General features: G+C 39.6%; 1 protein-coding gene across 9 annotated transcripts in view; it reads right to left on the bottom strand.

Annotated features, from left to right (window-relative positions):
• Nucleotides 1-18,623, bottom strand: part of BLTP1 (bridge-like lipid transfer protein family member 1) — a 204,638-nt gene that overhangs the window by 157,036 nt on the left and 28,979 nt on the right. For all 9 annotated transcript variants that reach the window (XM_075287049.1, XM_075286973.1, XM_075286984.1 and 6 more), the window contains exons 5-9: nucleotides 16,633-16,697; nucleotides 7,395-7,581; nucleotides 5,938-6,019; nucleotides 2,475-2,668; nucleotides 432-511 (exon numbers count right to left, since the gene is read on the bottom strand). In XM_075287049.1, coding sequence (XP_075143150.1) covers nucleotides 432-511; nucleotides 2,475-2,668; nucleotides 5,938-6,019; nucleotides 7,395-7,581; nucleotides 16,633-16,697 — 608 coding nt within the window. The remainder of the gene's footprint in view (nucleotides 1-431; nucleotides 512-2,474; nucleotides 2,669-5,937; nucleotides 6,020-7,394; nucleotides 7,582-16,632; nucleotides 16,698-18,623) is intronic.

The raw sequence follows: 18,623 nt of genomic DNA, 5'->3' as shown, positions 1-18,623 counted from the left end.
ATCGTAAACTATCTAGTAACTTTAATACGATTGATGGTATCCATGTTTATGTTGCTACCGCATATTTTCTGAATGTATTAAACATTATTCTAATCTTGTTTTTTTTTTCAATTTTATCTCTCATCAAGAAGCTAAAAAAAATTGTTTAAATTATTTAAAAAAAAAAAAAAGAGAAGCCTACGATCTTTATTGGACTTGACAAGACCAAGTGACACAGCAGATATCACTTGCATAAAGATTTGTAAAGGTTAAGTTGAACCAAGGAGAAAAGATGCCGTATGACCACAAACATCAGGTTGATGCTGACCACAGACATCAGTGGAACACATTGGATCTGACAGAGAAAATAACATCCAACCCTTGAAATGAATTAACCATGGAGCTAATTACTTTAGTCCGACAGCTATTTCCTTCCACTTGCTGCAGATTACCTGGCTCATCCATGTAGTAGTAGATGTCAACATCATTAGACTGCATGACCACAAATCCTTCTCCCATGAGTCTTGGAGGCCTTATAAAAAAAACAAGATCAATATCAAAAATTTAGCCACAGTAAAAACAACATTTCCTTTAGCAAATAAACTTTACAGCTTTTATTCGCTGAATGTTAAGTTTCACTAAAGCAAGAAAAAAATCCATCTGTTGTTTTACTTGAACTTTCCTTCTCTAGCCCTGACTAGAAAGTAAAGGCAGTAAGCTTAGAGCCATATTCACTTTCTCAAGCATGTTAAGCTCATTGTTCCAATGCATCTACCATGGAAAAAGTTCTAACTGAAACACCCTTTACCATTTTGTGTATATACAGCTATACAGGCCTATATGTCCCTATAATAACAGAGAACAAACAAATCATGTGTGGTCTGATCTTGCCTACATTCATTTGGTAGGTATGCATGACAGAAGGAAGGCAATGTGACAAGCAGGATCAGACTGCACATAGCTTATTACCATGAAAACATAGACGGCTCTGTTCACATCACCAGCAAGCTTCAACTTAGGACTGGTCCACTTTTTTAGACTGATGAAAAAGAAAGCTTTCCACTTGCAGCCTTCACAATATTTAAGCCAATGGTGGGGGGGGGGGGGCAAGTAGATTACTGTCCTAGGTCTGGTTTTTTGTTGTTGTTGTTTTTTTTTTTTGGGGGGGGGGGTTCAGAAAAGAGAAGTTCAACATATTGTAGTTTTATTTCAGGCAAAATACTAATGATCTTTTTACTCCTAAGTCAGTGACAGTGACAAAGGGACATCCTCTACGGAGAGGAGAGAAAGTTTCACCAGAAACATAGACGGGGATTCTTCACAGTAAGGACAGCGAGGCTCTGGAACTCTCTGCCCCAAGAAGTGGTGATGGCGGACTCATTAAACAAGTTCAAAGAGGCCCTGGATGCCTTTCTCGAAGAGAACAATATTACGCGTTATCAATTCTAGATTTTAAGGACATATTGATCCAGTGTTTTTTATACTGAATTCAGCAAATGGGTAAAGCACCTGTTGAGCGGCTCCTTCTTTGGCTACAGAGTGACTGAAGGCTTAACCATATTTTGTCCTACTGCAGACAAAGCACAGCAGGGAGGCGCCTGTTTCAGGTAGTCAAGGCAGAAGACAACGAGGATGAGGAGGGGGGACATGACAGATCCAGAGACAAAAAGTAAAGATTTCTTTATATACATCACAATCGTAATTGTAAAGTGAAACAAAATAGGATCCAGTGAAATATGGAAAATGATTATTTTTTTTGCTTTTTGTGAATTTAGATTTCCTATAAACAAAAAAGGTGGTAGGGGCCTCTTCCTTCATTTACTGAATATAACTAAAAAATCAAATCAGTACAATGAAAGTACAGCACACAAAAAAGAAATACATGAGAGGAACTAATCTGTCAGACTAGAGATTTTCGATGAGCCACATGCCCCTCTATTTATCAGATTACAATAATAGTTTCCTGCTCTTTTCCAAACCCATGCTGAAAGAACAAATACGTATATTGCAGTTTATAAGATTGTGCTGATGAGATCTGGAATTTTGTGTGTTTTATAAGAGAAATGCTCCATTTGTAGTTACATCAAATTGTTAGGAATGGGCACCTAGAAGAATGAGGAATATTACAAGTTAACTCATGTTTTCTCCAGAGCCCTGTCAAGACCTACTTTAACAAATTGTATCTCTATTTTCAAGTGCCCTAAATTTCAGCTTTATTTATCTTTTATTTTTTTTTGGCATGTTCCAGGACTCTTAAGCGGTGAGGGACAACCAAGCTGATTATAAAATTAAAAGGCAAAATGCTCGTGATTGACAGCAAGCCTATTTTTATAATGTGTTTCATTAGGATAGGAGTGCTCTTCCAGGAATGCATTAGGCACGCACTTTGTAGCCTTACACCATGCACAACGGATTAGCACACACCAAGTGGAAACTTTCTAAGCAATTTAAAAGAATGTTAAAAAGGTTTTTAAGTGCAATAAACACAAACTTACTCATCATTTTGAAGTCCAACGTATCTTGGGCTGGGTACTAACATCACTCTGACATTCTCCAATTTGCCTTTCAGAATGTGCATGAACTGGTCCAGGTGACTGGATGGTGGCTTAGTAGTGTAAGTTAGGAATGCATCATCAAAATTTACACACAGAGTCTGAGGCTGATAGTGATTTCCAAAGGCCAACCGTCCCTGCAATGAAGAGTTAACGCCACGTTATTCTATCGTTAAAAAGGATGGAAGAGCATACCAATGTGCTGAAATGTATTATATGTATACGCAAAATAAAACAACTACAGGCTTAAGAAGAATATTAAAATAATTTCAAACACTAGACATACAGATGTAACAGAGTATACTCAAACTTCTGCAATTGGTTACATTGCTGCAGCATGATAACTTATCACAGAAGGCAACAAAAAACAATGAAATGTCACTGGAAAAACATTTTTCCATGATGTTTCATTGGTGTTTGCTGTCTTCTGTGATATCACACTGCAGCAATTTAACCAATTGTAAAAGTTTGGGTTAGCTTTGCTACATATGTATGGAAAGATTCAGTATAACCTCCATTTATGTATTTAAAGGGAATCTGTCAAAGTACTTCTGGACACTAAACCACCCACAGGTCCTTATCAAGGGTTTAGGGCCCTTGCACACAACAGAGTCCTGTCCATGGAAAGCGGTCAATGTGTGGGCCATAGCACCCAGACTGAACTTAGATCCTGGTGTTACTAAAGTTCTATACAGGTAACCAAAGACCCATAAGAACCTGTGAGGGTTTAGTGTCCCATATCAACCTGACAGATTCCCTTTAAGTCTTTGTTCTTTCCATCCTAAGTAGTTAAGAAGGCAGTCCTATCAGTGATAGCTATCTTTGTATGAACAGTCATAGAGAGTCATAGTCAATCACTCCCAAGACCGTCTCTTGGACTCTTCAACACAGAAACAGCAGAGATTTCAGTCGGTATTTAACAGGTTATGCTGAATCTTTTCTCACAAACCTGCAGATCATTCTGCTCAGCCCCTTCTGCTTTATAAGATGCTCCCTATTCATCAGACCACATTTTTCAATGAAGGGGTTCTAAATGTTTCAAAAAAATGTCAGAGAAACAGCAAAGGGTTAAACTCCCATATTGTATGCAACCTGATAGGAGTGGTCCTGTATTTGGAAGACAGCCGACATGTTTTTCTAGCCCTCGACAACCCCTCCAAGACCACAGGAAATAACAAGGTTTTGTGTGATTGGACTGTACAGAAAAAGTTGCCAAAAATCACTTTCTGACATCACTCAGGGGTCTTCAGCTATTGGCTGAAGTTACGCCACATAGACTTCCTGCTCTGTCCACCAGAAGCTAAAATATAGCAGAGAGAGCGTTCAGTATTATCAGCATTAACTGCAAAGTGTATGAAAGTAGTAGTAAGCACAAATCCTCCAATATAATATACAATAGATAAAACATAATTATTGAGTCTCAAAAAAACAACAACCCCATAATCAACAAAAAAAGTGTATTAAAAATAATGGAACATTCTTATCAATTTCAGTAGGTAATGTGGCATCACACACTAGGGTCATGCAGCTTATTAGCAGCAAGGGAAACATACTGGGTACAGCAGAACAATACTGAAACACCCTGTCACCCCAAAAATAGCACCCACTTTAACAAAAGTGGTCCCAAAACTGACCCTAAAAGCCCCATCTATGTCTCCCTCCCTACGCGTTTCGCATAAGTGCGTGCAGGGGAGCTCACAGTAACCACACAGTGGTGGGGTACAAAGTACAGGCAGAGCGGAAAGTCTGTGAGGTGAAGCTTCAGCTGAAAAGCTGTCAGTGATGTGAGAAAGCGAACCCATTTAGGCAACCTCTCCTGTATAGGCCAGTACCGTAATGGACTTATAAAGAACTTATGCATACAGATAACCTTGGAAACTTATCCCTGTGAAGTGAATGCAATATATATGAAATTTCCTTCAAGTAATTGAGCTCAGATATTTATATACATATTTTTCATATATTAAATCTCAAAAGACCTTTTACATTTTTTCCAAGACTGTACAACATATTCTAGCAAATTTTTACATAATAAAATTCAAAAGAATATAACAGGTTTCCAATACAAGATAGATATTCTTTTGCATGTTTTCTGATCAAAAGGATTGCATTGGTCGTTCACCTTTGAAGATCATGTTTACCACCGCTGGCTAATCTTAAAAAAACTAAACCTCAGATCCAGATTTTAGCACAAGTAATGAGCAACCAATGTAATCTAAGCAACCCGCAAATGTTACTACAATTTCTGCCATTATGTCACTTTTGATTTCTTCCTTTATATGTGCACAGAAACTTAAAAGGCCTGGTGGGGGACAAACTATTACAGCAAAGTTCCAAGTTACATTGAAAGGAGTATACCCAATAAAGGCCAGATATGAACATGGAGCAAGTTATATTCAGTTTGGATAGAGCAGGGGTGCCCAATACGTCGATCGCGATCTACTGGTAGATCGCAAAGGACGTATGGGTCGATCGCGGGATGCAGGGATCCCCGGTGTCTGCTTGCTCACAGTGCAGACTGAGAGTCACCTCCTGACACTGGCAGGCGGAGCAGCAGCAGCCCCAGCCTGCCAGTGTCCAGAGATAACTCTCAGCCTGCACTGTGAGCAAGCAGACACCGGGGATCCCTGGGCGGCCACAGAACGCCGCTGTCTCCTGCTCTCACGATCCGTTCGACCCCGCCCACAGACACACCTGTCCCGCATAAGCCCGCCCCGGCCCCGCCCTAGTAGATCATTTGCCTTGGTCAGCTAACAAAGTAGCTCACACGCTGAAAAAGTGTGAGCACCCCTAGGATAGAGCATTAAAGGTTATCCACATGCAGGTCTCATCTTGTGCTTGGATGACACAGAGGTGAGTGGAGAGTATTGCAACTATAGCCACTTATCCATGTACAGTGGCTGCATCACTGCGGAGGATGAGTATGGGGGGGGGGGGGCGGTTTTTAGTGATAGGGGCAGGTGCAAGAGGTGGGATCTTCACCTTTGAAACATTTATGGTATATCCGGTGGATATACCATAAATATCTAAAGGGGGATTTGCTTTAAAGTCTATCACCCTTAGGAATCTGAAAAATCCAATAATCCCCAAATATTATCAGTATACTACAGATCCAAAGATCTGTAGAATTATCCGATTTCCATGTGGTCTTGTGGGTGAGGTTTTGAGAACTCTTTCCACGTATACTGTACACCGATTTGTAGGAAATTTGTAGTATGTCATCTGCACTGGAAATCTATGACAAGTTCACAATATATGAACAAGGATTCAATATCCATCTTTATGAAAATAAATAAATTTGCCTCTTTCCTTGTACTTATGGATTATACACAGATGTTAGAATATGAAAAGTTTTAGGTATTTCAAATAAACATTTTGTGGGGTGTTTGTTTCAATGTATACTTACTGTGCTGATATTGACTTTAATCACAGGTATGAGAGATCTCCACGATGAGGATGGATCTGGGGATTCTATTTTGACCTTTCCACTAAGTAATACAAAGAAGAAAAAAACGACAGATTACATATTAGATACACTTTTGTATTCACTTCCCATATCCCTAAACCTATAATCTTGATACACTGGCATTTTTGGAAACTTCTGCACATATGTACATAATCTACATCAGACAAGTGTGAGAAGGTGCGCTATCGGAGGTCCTTCCTCCCAACCGCGATCAGGCTACATAATCTACGTCAGACCAAGCGAAGATCACTCCGCACAGAGAACTAAATGATCCTGAAGTCTTCTTTTTTTCTTTTCTTCCTTAGCTGCTATTGATTCCTAGTATTTTTTTTTCTCAGCTTATGTGTCTCCTTCTGTAATATATTACTGTGTATTATCCTGTGTCTGTATTGCTATGCTGCTGTAACACACTGAAATTTCCCCACTGTGGGACTATTAAAGGATTATCTTATCTTATGTAATAGCATAAATGCACTTGCCTTTTCTACAATGGTCTCATAAAGTCATGTTAAACAATTTTTGAGTTATAAGCCAGTATGAGGTCCATTTAGGATAGCTCTCCATAGTAACACAGAATCACTTACTATTCCTGAAAATGTAAGACAACGCCACAAACCATGAGGGACTGAAGTGCTTCCATGCAGGTAAAGAAAGATGCTAAAAATCCTGTTCAATTACATGGTCAGCTTTTAGCAATGATCAAAAGGTTTGTCTGAGGGGAAGAATTGCACTTGTCACAGTATTGATGCTGGAGCAAAGGAACATGGGTAAAATATGCAAATCTGACTTCCATGGTGTAATTAGGATGCCAGTGCCTCAAGTATGCACACCAATAGAGGGCGCTGACTGAGAATGTGCAAGTCTGTCTTCCATGATGTAATTAGGAAGACAGAGTCTCAGTCAAACAAACCTATAGAGGGCGCTCCCTTTAACATCATGTCGACCTTCTCAGAGGCCTTTGTTTGCAATGATGCTGGGAATATACCAGATACAGTCTTCTCAGCCAAGGGCAGCCGTTTCGATGTACTTGCATCTCATCATCTTGGCGCAGAGAGGACTGATCTGGTAGAGGCGAGAGGCTTAGACAGGATTGAGGGGATATAGTCATTCCATAAGGAGAGAACCACCATTAAGGTGTGTGGAGTCTTATTAAGCCATGAGCGCTCCACTGTGCAAAGGAACATGGGAAGAATATGCAAATCTAACTTCCATGGTGTAATTAGGATGTCAGTGCCTCAAGTATGCACACCAATAGAGAGTGCTGACTGAGAATGTGCAAGTCTATTTATCAGTAATAAGAAAAAGGAAACACAAGTCAGAACAAATCAGAAAGAGCAAAACTAAAGTATTGCTTGAAAATATGCATTTTACTATTATACTTTAACAAACCAGAATACCTTTCAAGGACAGACTGTGCTTTTTGCTTTCCATTCTCACGAACTTTATCATCATCCTTCCTGGGAGGAAATATAGTTGGGTCTAAGCCAAAAACTTCCTGGAGGTGTCCATACAAATGGGAGCGATTGTAAACATGGAACTCAAAATCATTCACTGTGATGTACAGCCTGGTTTCTGCTTTGGGATCTAAAAAGGAAAAAACAAGCATGACAATGCAGTTTATAAATACTCTAAGCCTGAAAAAGCTGGTTCTCCACTGTAAACAATTCAATTTCATTTGTTCCATCAGTGAAGCTAAAGATCACTTTACATTCCATCAGTGACTTAGAAGTGACTGCCACCTTTAGTAGTAGCCGCCCCATATACTGGTACAATTGAAAATAGCAGCATCTTCCAGCACTATCACCTATCATCTGTGTAGGGGGTCAAGGCCTCCAGCAAGTAGAAGTCCCCTTTATTATTTACTAGGGATAGATCTGTACATTTTGTGTTGGTTAAGTCTAATATTGCAGCTCAGTCCCATCCGCCTGAGCATCAAAAACAGCTCCATTACTAGGCATAGCCACCACAAAATGTATGGGCCTTGTAAGCAATGAAGAATAAACCAAAGAACAAATTAACAATCATGGAAAACAAAACAAATACATACAGCAATGAACCAAATCTCAGCCAGATTGTACTGTTTACATGACTGTTTTATGTTGTTTTAAGATCATAAAAGTTAGTACGTGAAAAGTGGGTAATCGTTACTTCTATTGATTTAATATTGTATACAGCGCCAGTTCCCACAATACAGTGAAAGTGAAAAGTAAAGCACTTAATGAAGGAGATGAACAGAAAGTTGGGCTATTAATTAGGAGTCGCTCCTCCAAGAGACTCTGATCAATTATACATGGAAAATTAAAGCAGACCACGGTCCACAAGGGACACTGTCAAGCGATCGCTAACAAGAAGATGATTGAGTTTTTTTCTCTATGATTTAATCCTCCTGGGTAGCCATTAGGCCTCATTAAGAGAGTAATCCTAAATTATGTAAGACAAATCAGACAGGTTGCATTTAACTTGCAATCTTTAGTATTTAATAACATAAAACAAAATGCTTCAAGTCAAATAGGCAGTTCTGAGCTGACACAGACGCACATTAAGCCCTCTGTAATAATCAGCTAACTAGCTATGCTTCGTATAAGGGAAACTGCAAAATATGGGAATTAGTTCATTTTTAGGTCCAAATTCTGGACCTAAAATGATGGTGGTTTTGCTATTACAGAGCTAAGAGTCCCTTGTTAGGCAGATGAACCATCTGGTCAGACAATGGCTAAAGTGAGGTGTGTAGTCTTGAGGCCTGTTCAGTTGACAGAAAATGAAGAGGATTTAAAGTAGATGCCTCAGATTCCTCTCCATTTTCTTTTGTTTCTGGTTTTCTGCAGCAAAAAGCCAAACCAGAGTTTTCGTTTTCACTCGCTTATCAGCTACAAATACATGGGGCTGTTCAGCTGAATGTCTAAAGCTGCGGATCTCCCCCAGCAAAATTTAGCAGCACACGTTTTTTAAGAATCCTGCTTTGATCTTTGTCTCCCTTTTAATACACTGGGAGAAAGATTCAAGGTGGAATGTGGCCTCAAAATCAGCACCAAACTCCTACATGTAAACACTAGAGGATCCGCTGATTATTTTTCTCCAGGGACTCCATCTTTAGAATAGGTCATCAATATCAGATTGACGGCGGTCACCCAATAACTCAGAATGAACACTACACAGACAGAAGCAAAGAACAGAGTTATATGCTCCTGGCTCTGTTCTCCCTACAGCGGAGCACTGGCTGCTGCTGGGAACAGCTAATCAGTGGTAGTTCTGGGTGTCAGACCCCTACCAATATAATACTGATGACCTATCCTAATCATAGGTCTTGAATAGCAAACCCTTGACCAATGACTTAACTTTTTCCTTTTTTTTTTTTTTTTTTTAAATCCTGACTTGGAACTTAGATCTAATAGGTATTGACTACAGGTAGAATAGACGAATCGGACAAAATAAAAAGGAAGACCATGCTTGAGGCCAAGAACCGTCTTGATTGGGGACTTTCCTGAAGCTAAGAGGACGGTCAGGTCAGTTATTTTGGTGCCCTTTGATATAAGAGGGCAAAATAGTTCCAGAGAGTGATTGATCTACTCAGTCTGCCAATTGGTCAGAAAATGATGCTCATAAAGGTGATGTTATCAGAGTATTCTAAATTTGCTAAATGGGACAAATACAGATATTTTGTCATAGCCACAGATTTGCAATGAAATCTACATTAGGTTATTTCTGCTACATATGGAATAATGATTCCTACAGCTGAGAAGTGAACACAATTGGATCCAATCTAGACAGTGCTCTGTGAGCTAACCAGACGTGGGCTTTAGACTGATACTTTTCAAATGGATTTCCAGGAGGCAAAGAAAAATTCACTGATGGTTAAAAAGGTATCTGTGCACCAAGTCAGAATGTATGGCAACAGAAACTTAACTTACAGTATTATTCTCTATTTCCCAGTGTAATGCTGTCACTGCAGTTAGGCTTTGGGGTATGAGGTAGGACTTGGTATTTCTACTACAAGTCTTTTTACTACCTGAGAAGCCTCGTGTGTATCCGCACCTACAACCAAGCAGTTCAGCTGAATGTACACTCACCGGCCACTTTATTAGGTACACCATGCTAGTAACGGGTTGGACCCCCTTTTGCCTTCAGAACTGCCTCAATTCTTCGTGGCATAGATTCAACAAGGTGCTGGAAGCATTCCTCAGAGATTTTGGTCCATATTGACATGATGGCATCACACAGTTGCCGCAGATTTGTCGGCTGCACATCCATGATGCGAATCTCCCGTTCCACCACATCCCAAAGATGCTCTATTGGATTGAGATCTGGTGACTGTGGAGGCCATTGGAGTACAGTGAACTCATTGTCATGTTCAAGAAACCAGTCTGAGATGATTCCAGCTTTATGACATGGCGCATTATCCTGCTGAAAGTAGCCATCAGATGTTGGGTACATTGTGGTCATAAAGGGATGGACATGGTCAGCAACAATACTCAGGTAGGCTTTGGCGTTGCAACGATGCTCAATTGGTACCAAGGGGCCCAAAGAGTGCCAAGAAAATATTCCCCACACCATGACACCACCACCACCAGCCTGAACCGTTGATACAAGGCAGGATGGATCCATGCTTTCATGTTGTTGACGCCAAATTCTGACCCTACCATCCGAATGTCACAGCAGAAATCGAGACTCATCAGACCAGGCAACGTTTTTCCAATCTTCAATTGTCCAATTTCGATGAGCTTGTGCAAATTGTAGCCTCAGTTTCCTGTTCTTAGCTGAAAGGAGTGGCACCCGGTGTGGTCTTCTGTTGCTGTAGCCCATCTGCCTCAAAGTTGGACGTACTGTGCGTTCAGAGATGCTCTTCTGGCTACCTTGGTTGTAACGGGTGGCTATTTGAGTCACTGTTGCCTTTCTATCAGCTCGAACCAGTCTGGCCATTCTCCTCTGACCTCTGGCATCAACAACGCATTTCCGCCCACAGAACTGCCGCTCACTGGATGTTTTTTCTTTTTCGGACCATTCTCTGTAAACCCTAGAGATGGTTGTGCGTGAAAATCCCAGTACATCAGCAGTTTCTGAAATACTCAGACCAGCCCTTCTGGCACCAACAACCATGCCACGTTCAAAGGCACTCAAATCACCTTTCTTCCCCATACTGATGCTCGGTTTGAACTGCAGGAGATTGTCTTGACCATGTCTACATGCCTAAATGCACTGAGTTGCCGCCATGTGATTGGCTGATTAGAAATTAAGTGTTAACGAGCAGTTAGACAGGTGTACCTAATAAAGTGGCCGGTGAGTGTATATCTGTTTATCGTCTATAGCAACAATTGAGTTCCAGATTCCTAGTCGTCAAATGAGCCAATGACTGTGCCAACTACATTTTGGGAAAGGATTGGTTTTATGATGGCTAGTCATTGCTTACACGAAATCTACAGGACTTTTGGGGAACGTACTGTACATTATAAACCTGAAAATTGTCATGATGAGAATGGGGAAACAAGAAGCAAACTAAGTAGGACCATCTGAAAAATACTTCTTTGGCAACACAATAACTTTTTTTTTTAATAACGGTTTTAAACAAACATTGTGCAGCAAAAAGAAAAAAAAATACTGCTTTGATTTACTCTCAATCAAATTGCAATGAGCAAAGAAATGTATTGTTCACAATGCTCAGGTTTTGAAATGGTGTTTAATATAAAACCAGAAAAATAAAACATCACAAACATTAAAAACTCAGGTTCCTGCATAATATTTGCTCACAACTGCGGCATCCATGCTTTATGTGGCCTATGGATAACGTGTAGAGTGAGAAGGAAATTCTGTATATTCTGTATCAGTATTGTAACAATAAATCCTTTGCCTAAGCCACAACTAATAAGATTGCACGCTAGAACTTTGTCTGTAAAAAGCGTCTTTCAAAAGCATGACATAGCAGAAGCACATACAAAACATCAAAAATGCTGTTTTACAGTTATTTTTATTAGTATATCATCATTATTTTTATTATTTTAAATGTTAATTTACAAAGAAGACACACATTTCAGAATGATGTAAAATTGAGGAAAAGGAAATGTCAGTATTAAGACTTTGTGAAAGCACCTGAAAAAAGCAGAAGCTATGCCCATCTTGCCAGATGAAGCATGCAGAATCAAAAAACAGACTAAAATAGATTAGTTCACATGCAGAGATAGATGCTTTCACACTAGTGCTCGGGTCTCAGACGTTCAGGTCTGCATGGCGACCCAAATGACAGAGACACTGTCGGGTCCCTGTACGGTTTCATATTGAAGCTGGCAGAGAGAAAAGTCCTCCTTGCAGGACTTTTCTCTCCGCTGATTTTAAGCAGTATCTGCTGTAGAGTCTTGTACGGAGACTCCAACACATATGTGAACCTAGCCTTACTGAGACACCTATGGAGAGCTTGTCATTTTATTCTAACATTGTAATGAAGGAAGATGAGGATATCAGTCCGACTCAATGACTGACAGCAAGGTAGTTGTCAATCAATGAGTAAGTACCACCCACCAAGACAGACTGGAGTAGACTCAATGAGATCTTTCTAGGCATGATCTGTGCCTGGAAGGAAAACAGATAAGCTGAGACATAATCAATTGTCAGTAGTGGGTATAATGATGGACCAATGGTGTTATTTGTAGAGGTTATCTGTGATGTAAATGACTGCTGCAAAGAAATCCCCTGCAGCGTCAGTTTATTTGTAGGTTTAGTGGCTAGAGTGAATATTGCTGTATTTAAACGTTTTTCAAAATATTGATAATGACATTAAAAGTGATAACATCACCAAACATTCTTTAAGATATGTTTAACATAAAATATTGGTCAATTTTTCAGGTAATAAAAAAAAAAAAATAGGTCATTTTCTGGTGACATGTTATCTTTAAGAGGATTTCCGCTGAAATTGCTAACAACTCAGCTTAAATGAGCTCTCAGGAAAGTAGGGATAAAGGCTACAGACCAATTCATAACACAGCTACTTTGTAAGAAAAAATATGCAGGTTACTAAGTAAAAATGGTTGAAAATCTTTAAAGGGAAAAATGTTTTTTCCTATCTTAAAGTAAGTACAATGCAACAATGCATCTATATTATAAAAAAAAAAAAAAAAAAAAACACATCAAAATGTGTCCATAGCCTTTCATTTTACATTTTTTTCTGTAATAGTTCTGATGTAAAAATGTCTTTAAATGGTTTAGAATTTACAATTACTTGAATTCATCAAATTAATTTCAAATACTATTATAACTTGGAGTCGGAGTACATGATGCGTAGAAAATGTATTCACCCAGGTTCGCAGCAATGCTTCACCCTCACAAAGAATACATTCTCAAGCAATGTGCATCAGTGTTAACAAGGTATATACGGAAGGTCTCAATTAAGAGATTTGCTCACAAATCACACCCAGTCAAGACAAAAAAAAAAAAAAAAAAAAAAAAAAGAACAGTTTAGTGTTTACGAAAAATTATTTGGATCTAAGTGATTTTTATCTTCACCGGATCAGTAAGGGCTCGTTCACATCTGCGCCCGGTCTCTGGGCAGGAGACAACTGGGCAGGAGATGGAAACCAGCAGGCATTTTTCAAGCCCATTCATTTGAATGGGTTTGAAAACTGTCCAGCCATGAGCGCTGGTGAGCGTTTTATGCTCTCCGTGGCAAAACAGTTTTTTTTTTTTGTTTTAACTGGACACAGAGTCGGACATGCAGGACTTTGTGTCCGGTTTAAAAAAGAAAACAGTTTCGCCGCAGAGAGCATAAAATGCTCACTGGCGCTCACAGTCAGACCCGGTCTGACAGGTTTCCGTCTTCTGTTGGCAGAAGATGGAAAATGGAGTACGGACACCGAACACTAGTGTGAACCCAGCGTAACTTTTGAGCATGTTTCCTACATGTGAATACATCTTTTCTATGTATACAGTATTAACGTTTGAGAACACCTCCACTGAGGAAGTGAAACAGTATCATGAATCTGGGTGTATACATATTATATTATTATTATTTATTTATATAGCACCATTAATTCCATGGTGCTTTACATTTGGGGGTTACATACAGTACACAGAATATACAGGTAGATATAATACTGACAATGACTGACTGGTACAGTGGGGTAGAGGGCCCTGCCCGCGAGGGCTTACAGTCTATGAGGGAAGGGGGTAGAGACAGAAGGAGAGGGGGGAGACTGTACAGATGGCGGTGCGGTGTTAGTGTTATTGGAGGTTGTAGGCCTTCCTGAATAGGTGAGTCTTCAGGGCCTTCTTGAATCCTGTGATTATGGGGGTCACAGTCTTATGTGTCGTGGTAAGGAGTTCCAGAGTATGGGGGATGCACGAGAGAAATCTTGGAGACGGTTGTGTGAGGAGCGGATGAGGGCAGAGCGGAGTAGGAGGTCATTGGAGGATCTGAGGTTACATGTGGGCAGGTAGCGAGAGATTAGGTCAGAGATATATGGGGGAGCCAGGTTGTGGATGGCTTTGTAGGTTAGCGTTAGTAGCTTGAACTCAATTCGCTGGGCTATTGGTAGCCAGTGGAGGGACTGGCAGAGGGGAGCAGCCGATGAAGATCGGGGGGTGAGGTGGATTAAGCGAGCAGCGCAGTTTAGGGTGGACTGGAGGGGGGCGAGGGTGTTAGCTGGGAGTCCATGGAGAAGGGTGTTGCAGTAGTCTAGGCGGGAGATTATGAGGGCCTGGACGAGCATCTTGGTAGTTTCCTGGGTGAGGAAGGGGCGGATTCGGTGGATGTTCTTGAGCTGGAGGCGGCAGGAGGTGTTGAGTGCTTGAATATGTGGCTTGAAGGATAGGTCGGAGTCCAGGGTTACCCCAAGGCATCGGGGCCTGTGGGACAGGGGTAATTGTGGTTCTACTTGTTATATCCTATAACAGCTGCTGCTTTTCTTGCTATTCTCACAGCAGCTGTGAACAAGAAGTCATACCTGAGAAGTCTGTATTTGCCTTTATGCCATCCACTTACAAAGCTGCTATTTATTAGGGTTTCATGGTGCGTTATATACCAGTCGGCAACACAATTACATTATTGGGGTATGCCCACACTGAGGAATTTGGCACTGAATTTGAGGCAAATTCTGACTCAAAATAAGCTTCAAATTCTGCCTGAAACCAGCATCCATTCATTCAATGGGAGTCAGATGCTGATTTTTCCTCTAGCAGATTTGTGTGAGCTCACACAGTTTTTTGCAATCCACCTCAAAATCTGCTTCAAAAACATCTCACTTTTATTTCAATAGGAGTCAGGAGCAGATTTTTTTGAAAAAATCAGCTAGAGGAAAAAAAGAAACAACATGACCTATCTTCAGGTCAATTCCACCTTGAAAAACCCATTGAAATCAGTGGGAGGTGGAAAAAAACGTGACACTTTTTTTTAAAGGGGTTGTCCCATGAAAAGCATCCTATCTATACTGCTAGTTTATGTGGATTTAAAACTTTTCCCAAATACATTGCTTTATCAAAACTGCTTTGTTTGGCCGCTATCTTAATTTATTCACTTCATTGTTGACACTGTGTTTCTATGGCCACTGGGCTTATCTGCTCATTTCCCAAGTGACTAGCTGCCTGCTCTCAGGGGGGGAGGGAGGAGCTCTCAGATAGGGGAGGGGGGAGGTGAGAGTTACGGGATTGCTGTGCCGTCTATCTTCAGCTTTTCCACTTATTAGCCGGTGTAACTGAATTTGGCTCATAAGGGCTGAGATAAGGAGTCCATTACCTCTGTATGTAATGCAAGCTGATTCAAATCCAGCTCTGCTACATCAGTTTCCACATCAGCTTTATACTCTGGTAATGCATTTACAACCAATCCCTCATTACTGACTGCAAACATAGCAGATAGCAGAGCAAGTGAAACCCCGCCCACCAATGTGCCGAGAAGTCCAGGAAGTGAAGAGAGCACAAAGCCCTGCAGGCTGCAGAACAAGAGTTATGGGAATATGCCTTTAATGTGTTTTTTGACACTAGATTTTGTTTTTTTTTAAACTGTTTCCAAGTCCATACAGTGTGCTGGAGCAAAAAAAAAAAAAAAAAGGGTAAAAACCCATGACAAAAAAAAGCCACACAATCCACATCATATATATATATATAAATATAAATATATATATATATATATATATATATATATATATATATATATATATATATAAATAAAAAGTGTCAGCAAAAAGCGCCAAGTGAACATTTCCTCTTCATTTTCTGCTGTTGGCAGGGCATTTTGTTGCAGCTTTCCTCTGTTGATTATGCCCAGTTGAATGAGCCTAATCAGCAGGGACTCACGAGCTGCGGAATCCACGGCAAGATCGAGCTGGACATGATTTTTTTCCATGTTCTACTGCAAATTTCTTCCCCCCATTGCAGAATCAGATCCCAAATCCGTGGCAGACTCCTGTGTGTGAACCTAGCCTAACAATCAAGCTCAAACTACAAGTATATTCCACCGGATTTTGACACAGAATTTGGAAAGCAGAAAAATAAGTTACAATTTTCTGAAGCTCAATTTTTCAGCCTCAAAAAATTCTGCTTCAAAATCCTGAATCAGAATTTTTCAGCTAGGAACATTTTTTATTTCGTTAGTTACCCATATACTAGAAGACCACTAAAGGGTTTTCGGAGTAGTACAAAATCAAGATGTATACTTACCATGTTGTTTTTGTTTTGGGTTATACATTTTCCACCATCGAAATATAATAAATCCATCCTGTATTCTGAAATGTAATAAGGAAGGACAAATTGTTTTATTACAATTCATCTCATATTTTAATTGTAGCAGCAAGTAGTTAATATCTGAGAATATTAAATAAGACAAGACCTTCAGCACAAGGCAATGTACTGTGGAGCTTAACCAGCAGGACAATAAGATTATATGACCTCATGATTATATGATTAAACTAAGCAGAAATGGGCACCCTGCCTATGTAGCTCAGTATCAAAAAGACAAAAAATATACACAACTATGTACAATTACAGCCTCAGTTCCACCACTCAACTAATAGAAATGTTAAAATGTCTCTTATAATACAAAAACACACTCCAGCAAACTCAAGAGAAAAGACAGACAACAATTAATCTGCAACAGTTTGGCTTTACGCCAAGGTACAAAACATTATCATTTATTGTATTATGAAACAAGATATCAAAGTCCTCTGTAAAATGGTACTTGTTTTAAAACTAAAAGAGTGAATATACATACGGGGTCGCAATAACATCCATATATTTGCCATACAGAATAGACTGAAAACAAAGTCAAGATTATTCTATGGCACCATCTACACAAACATATTTGTAGAGCACCAAAACTGATTAGCTAAAGAACTAATAATTCTAGTAATGATCAAAAACTAGTGATAAAATACCATAAATGAAAAGGAATTGTGGCAGCGATGGCTGTTTAGTAACCCTTTGGTCGGCAGGGCATTTTTCACAAAACAAACAGAAACTAAAGCCAGATTCATAAAATATATTACAAAATAGAAAAAGAACCTAGCACATTATCAAAAGCTCAACTATGTCTGTCTTTTCCGATGCAACTTCCTAATATCACAAGACGCTTTAGGTTATTCTGGCCTGGACGAGCCTGTGGCAGGATCCCAAGGATCACAGCACCCGGATTATCATCCTAGAAACCCTTCATACTGTTGTGGTGTCAATACACATAACTTTTGCTTTGGCCAAGTATACAAGTGTAAAAGAATAGAGGGGTGTAAGCTACTTCCTTCTCCCCCCCCCCCACCTTATCAATCTAACATAGTGCTACATTGGCCAGGTCTTGGGACCCTTCATGCAATGTTTTAAAAGAAAATGCAAGTAAAGAATTGTGATTGAAAAAGAAAGGGAAACGCACAGCAATTCTTAAAAATATAATACTATATAAAATGACATCATTGGGTAAAAGGGTTAAAAGTTCTTTACATCTCCAAAATCTAGTGGGTTTTTTACTATTTGCTCCAATTCAAGTGAAACAAATAAAAAAAATTGCAGTGGGATTGATGTCAACAACGCTGAGCTTGTAGTAGCTTTCAGTACACTGCAGCCATTGGTAAGGGGGTCAGGAGAGGAACCCCCTACCAAACTGCTGTCTATCAGCAATCCTAAGAGTAGGTTATCAGTAGCATACTCCTACACAAACACTTTAAAGGACTGTTCACTGAGATTCTAGAAACCCTTTTTTAAAAAAAAACTATTTGTAGCAATTGCTAGTTTGCAAACAATCTTTTCATGAAAGAACGTTCCTAGAACAACTAATTCTCCTTCAGGACCTGACACATAAAAGGCATGGCCAATATAAACGATCAGTGGCCAATATGTAAAATGTATATGACCGCACTGGGGTAACAATGGATCACCAGACAATCATTTAACAGTTTTATACTTAACCTACTTTTATCGCTACATCAACCTACTCAGTGAGGGAAGACAAATTATAAAGAGTCTAAACAGGACCCAGAAGAATCTTCACTTTGGGCATGAATAGGTAAGAAAATGGCAAATAACTGAAAATCTATATATGATAGCATTTGTATAGTTAGCCAGAATTACACAGTGTGATAAAATCTATATAAAAAGATAAGACTGTTGATGTAACTACATTTTCCTATAGCTTGTGTCACTGTAGGAAAGATCTATGTTTTGTG

The sequence above is a fragment of the Leptodactylus fuscus genome, chromosome 1, assembly GCF_031893055.1.
Source record: "Leptodactylus fuscus isolate aLepFus1 chromosome 1, aLepFus1.hap2, whole genome shotgun sequence".
Taxonomy (NCBI): domain Eukaryota; kingdom Metazoa; phylum Chordata; class Amphibia; order Anura; family Leptodactylidae; genus Leptodactylus; species Leptodactylus fuscus.
Note: the sequence above shows the minus strand (reverse complement) of the source record. Positions and strands in the feature narration are given on the sequence as shown.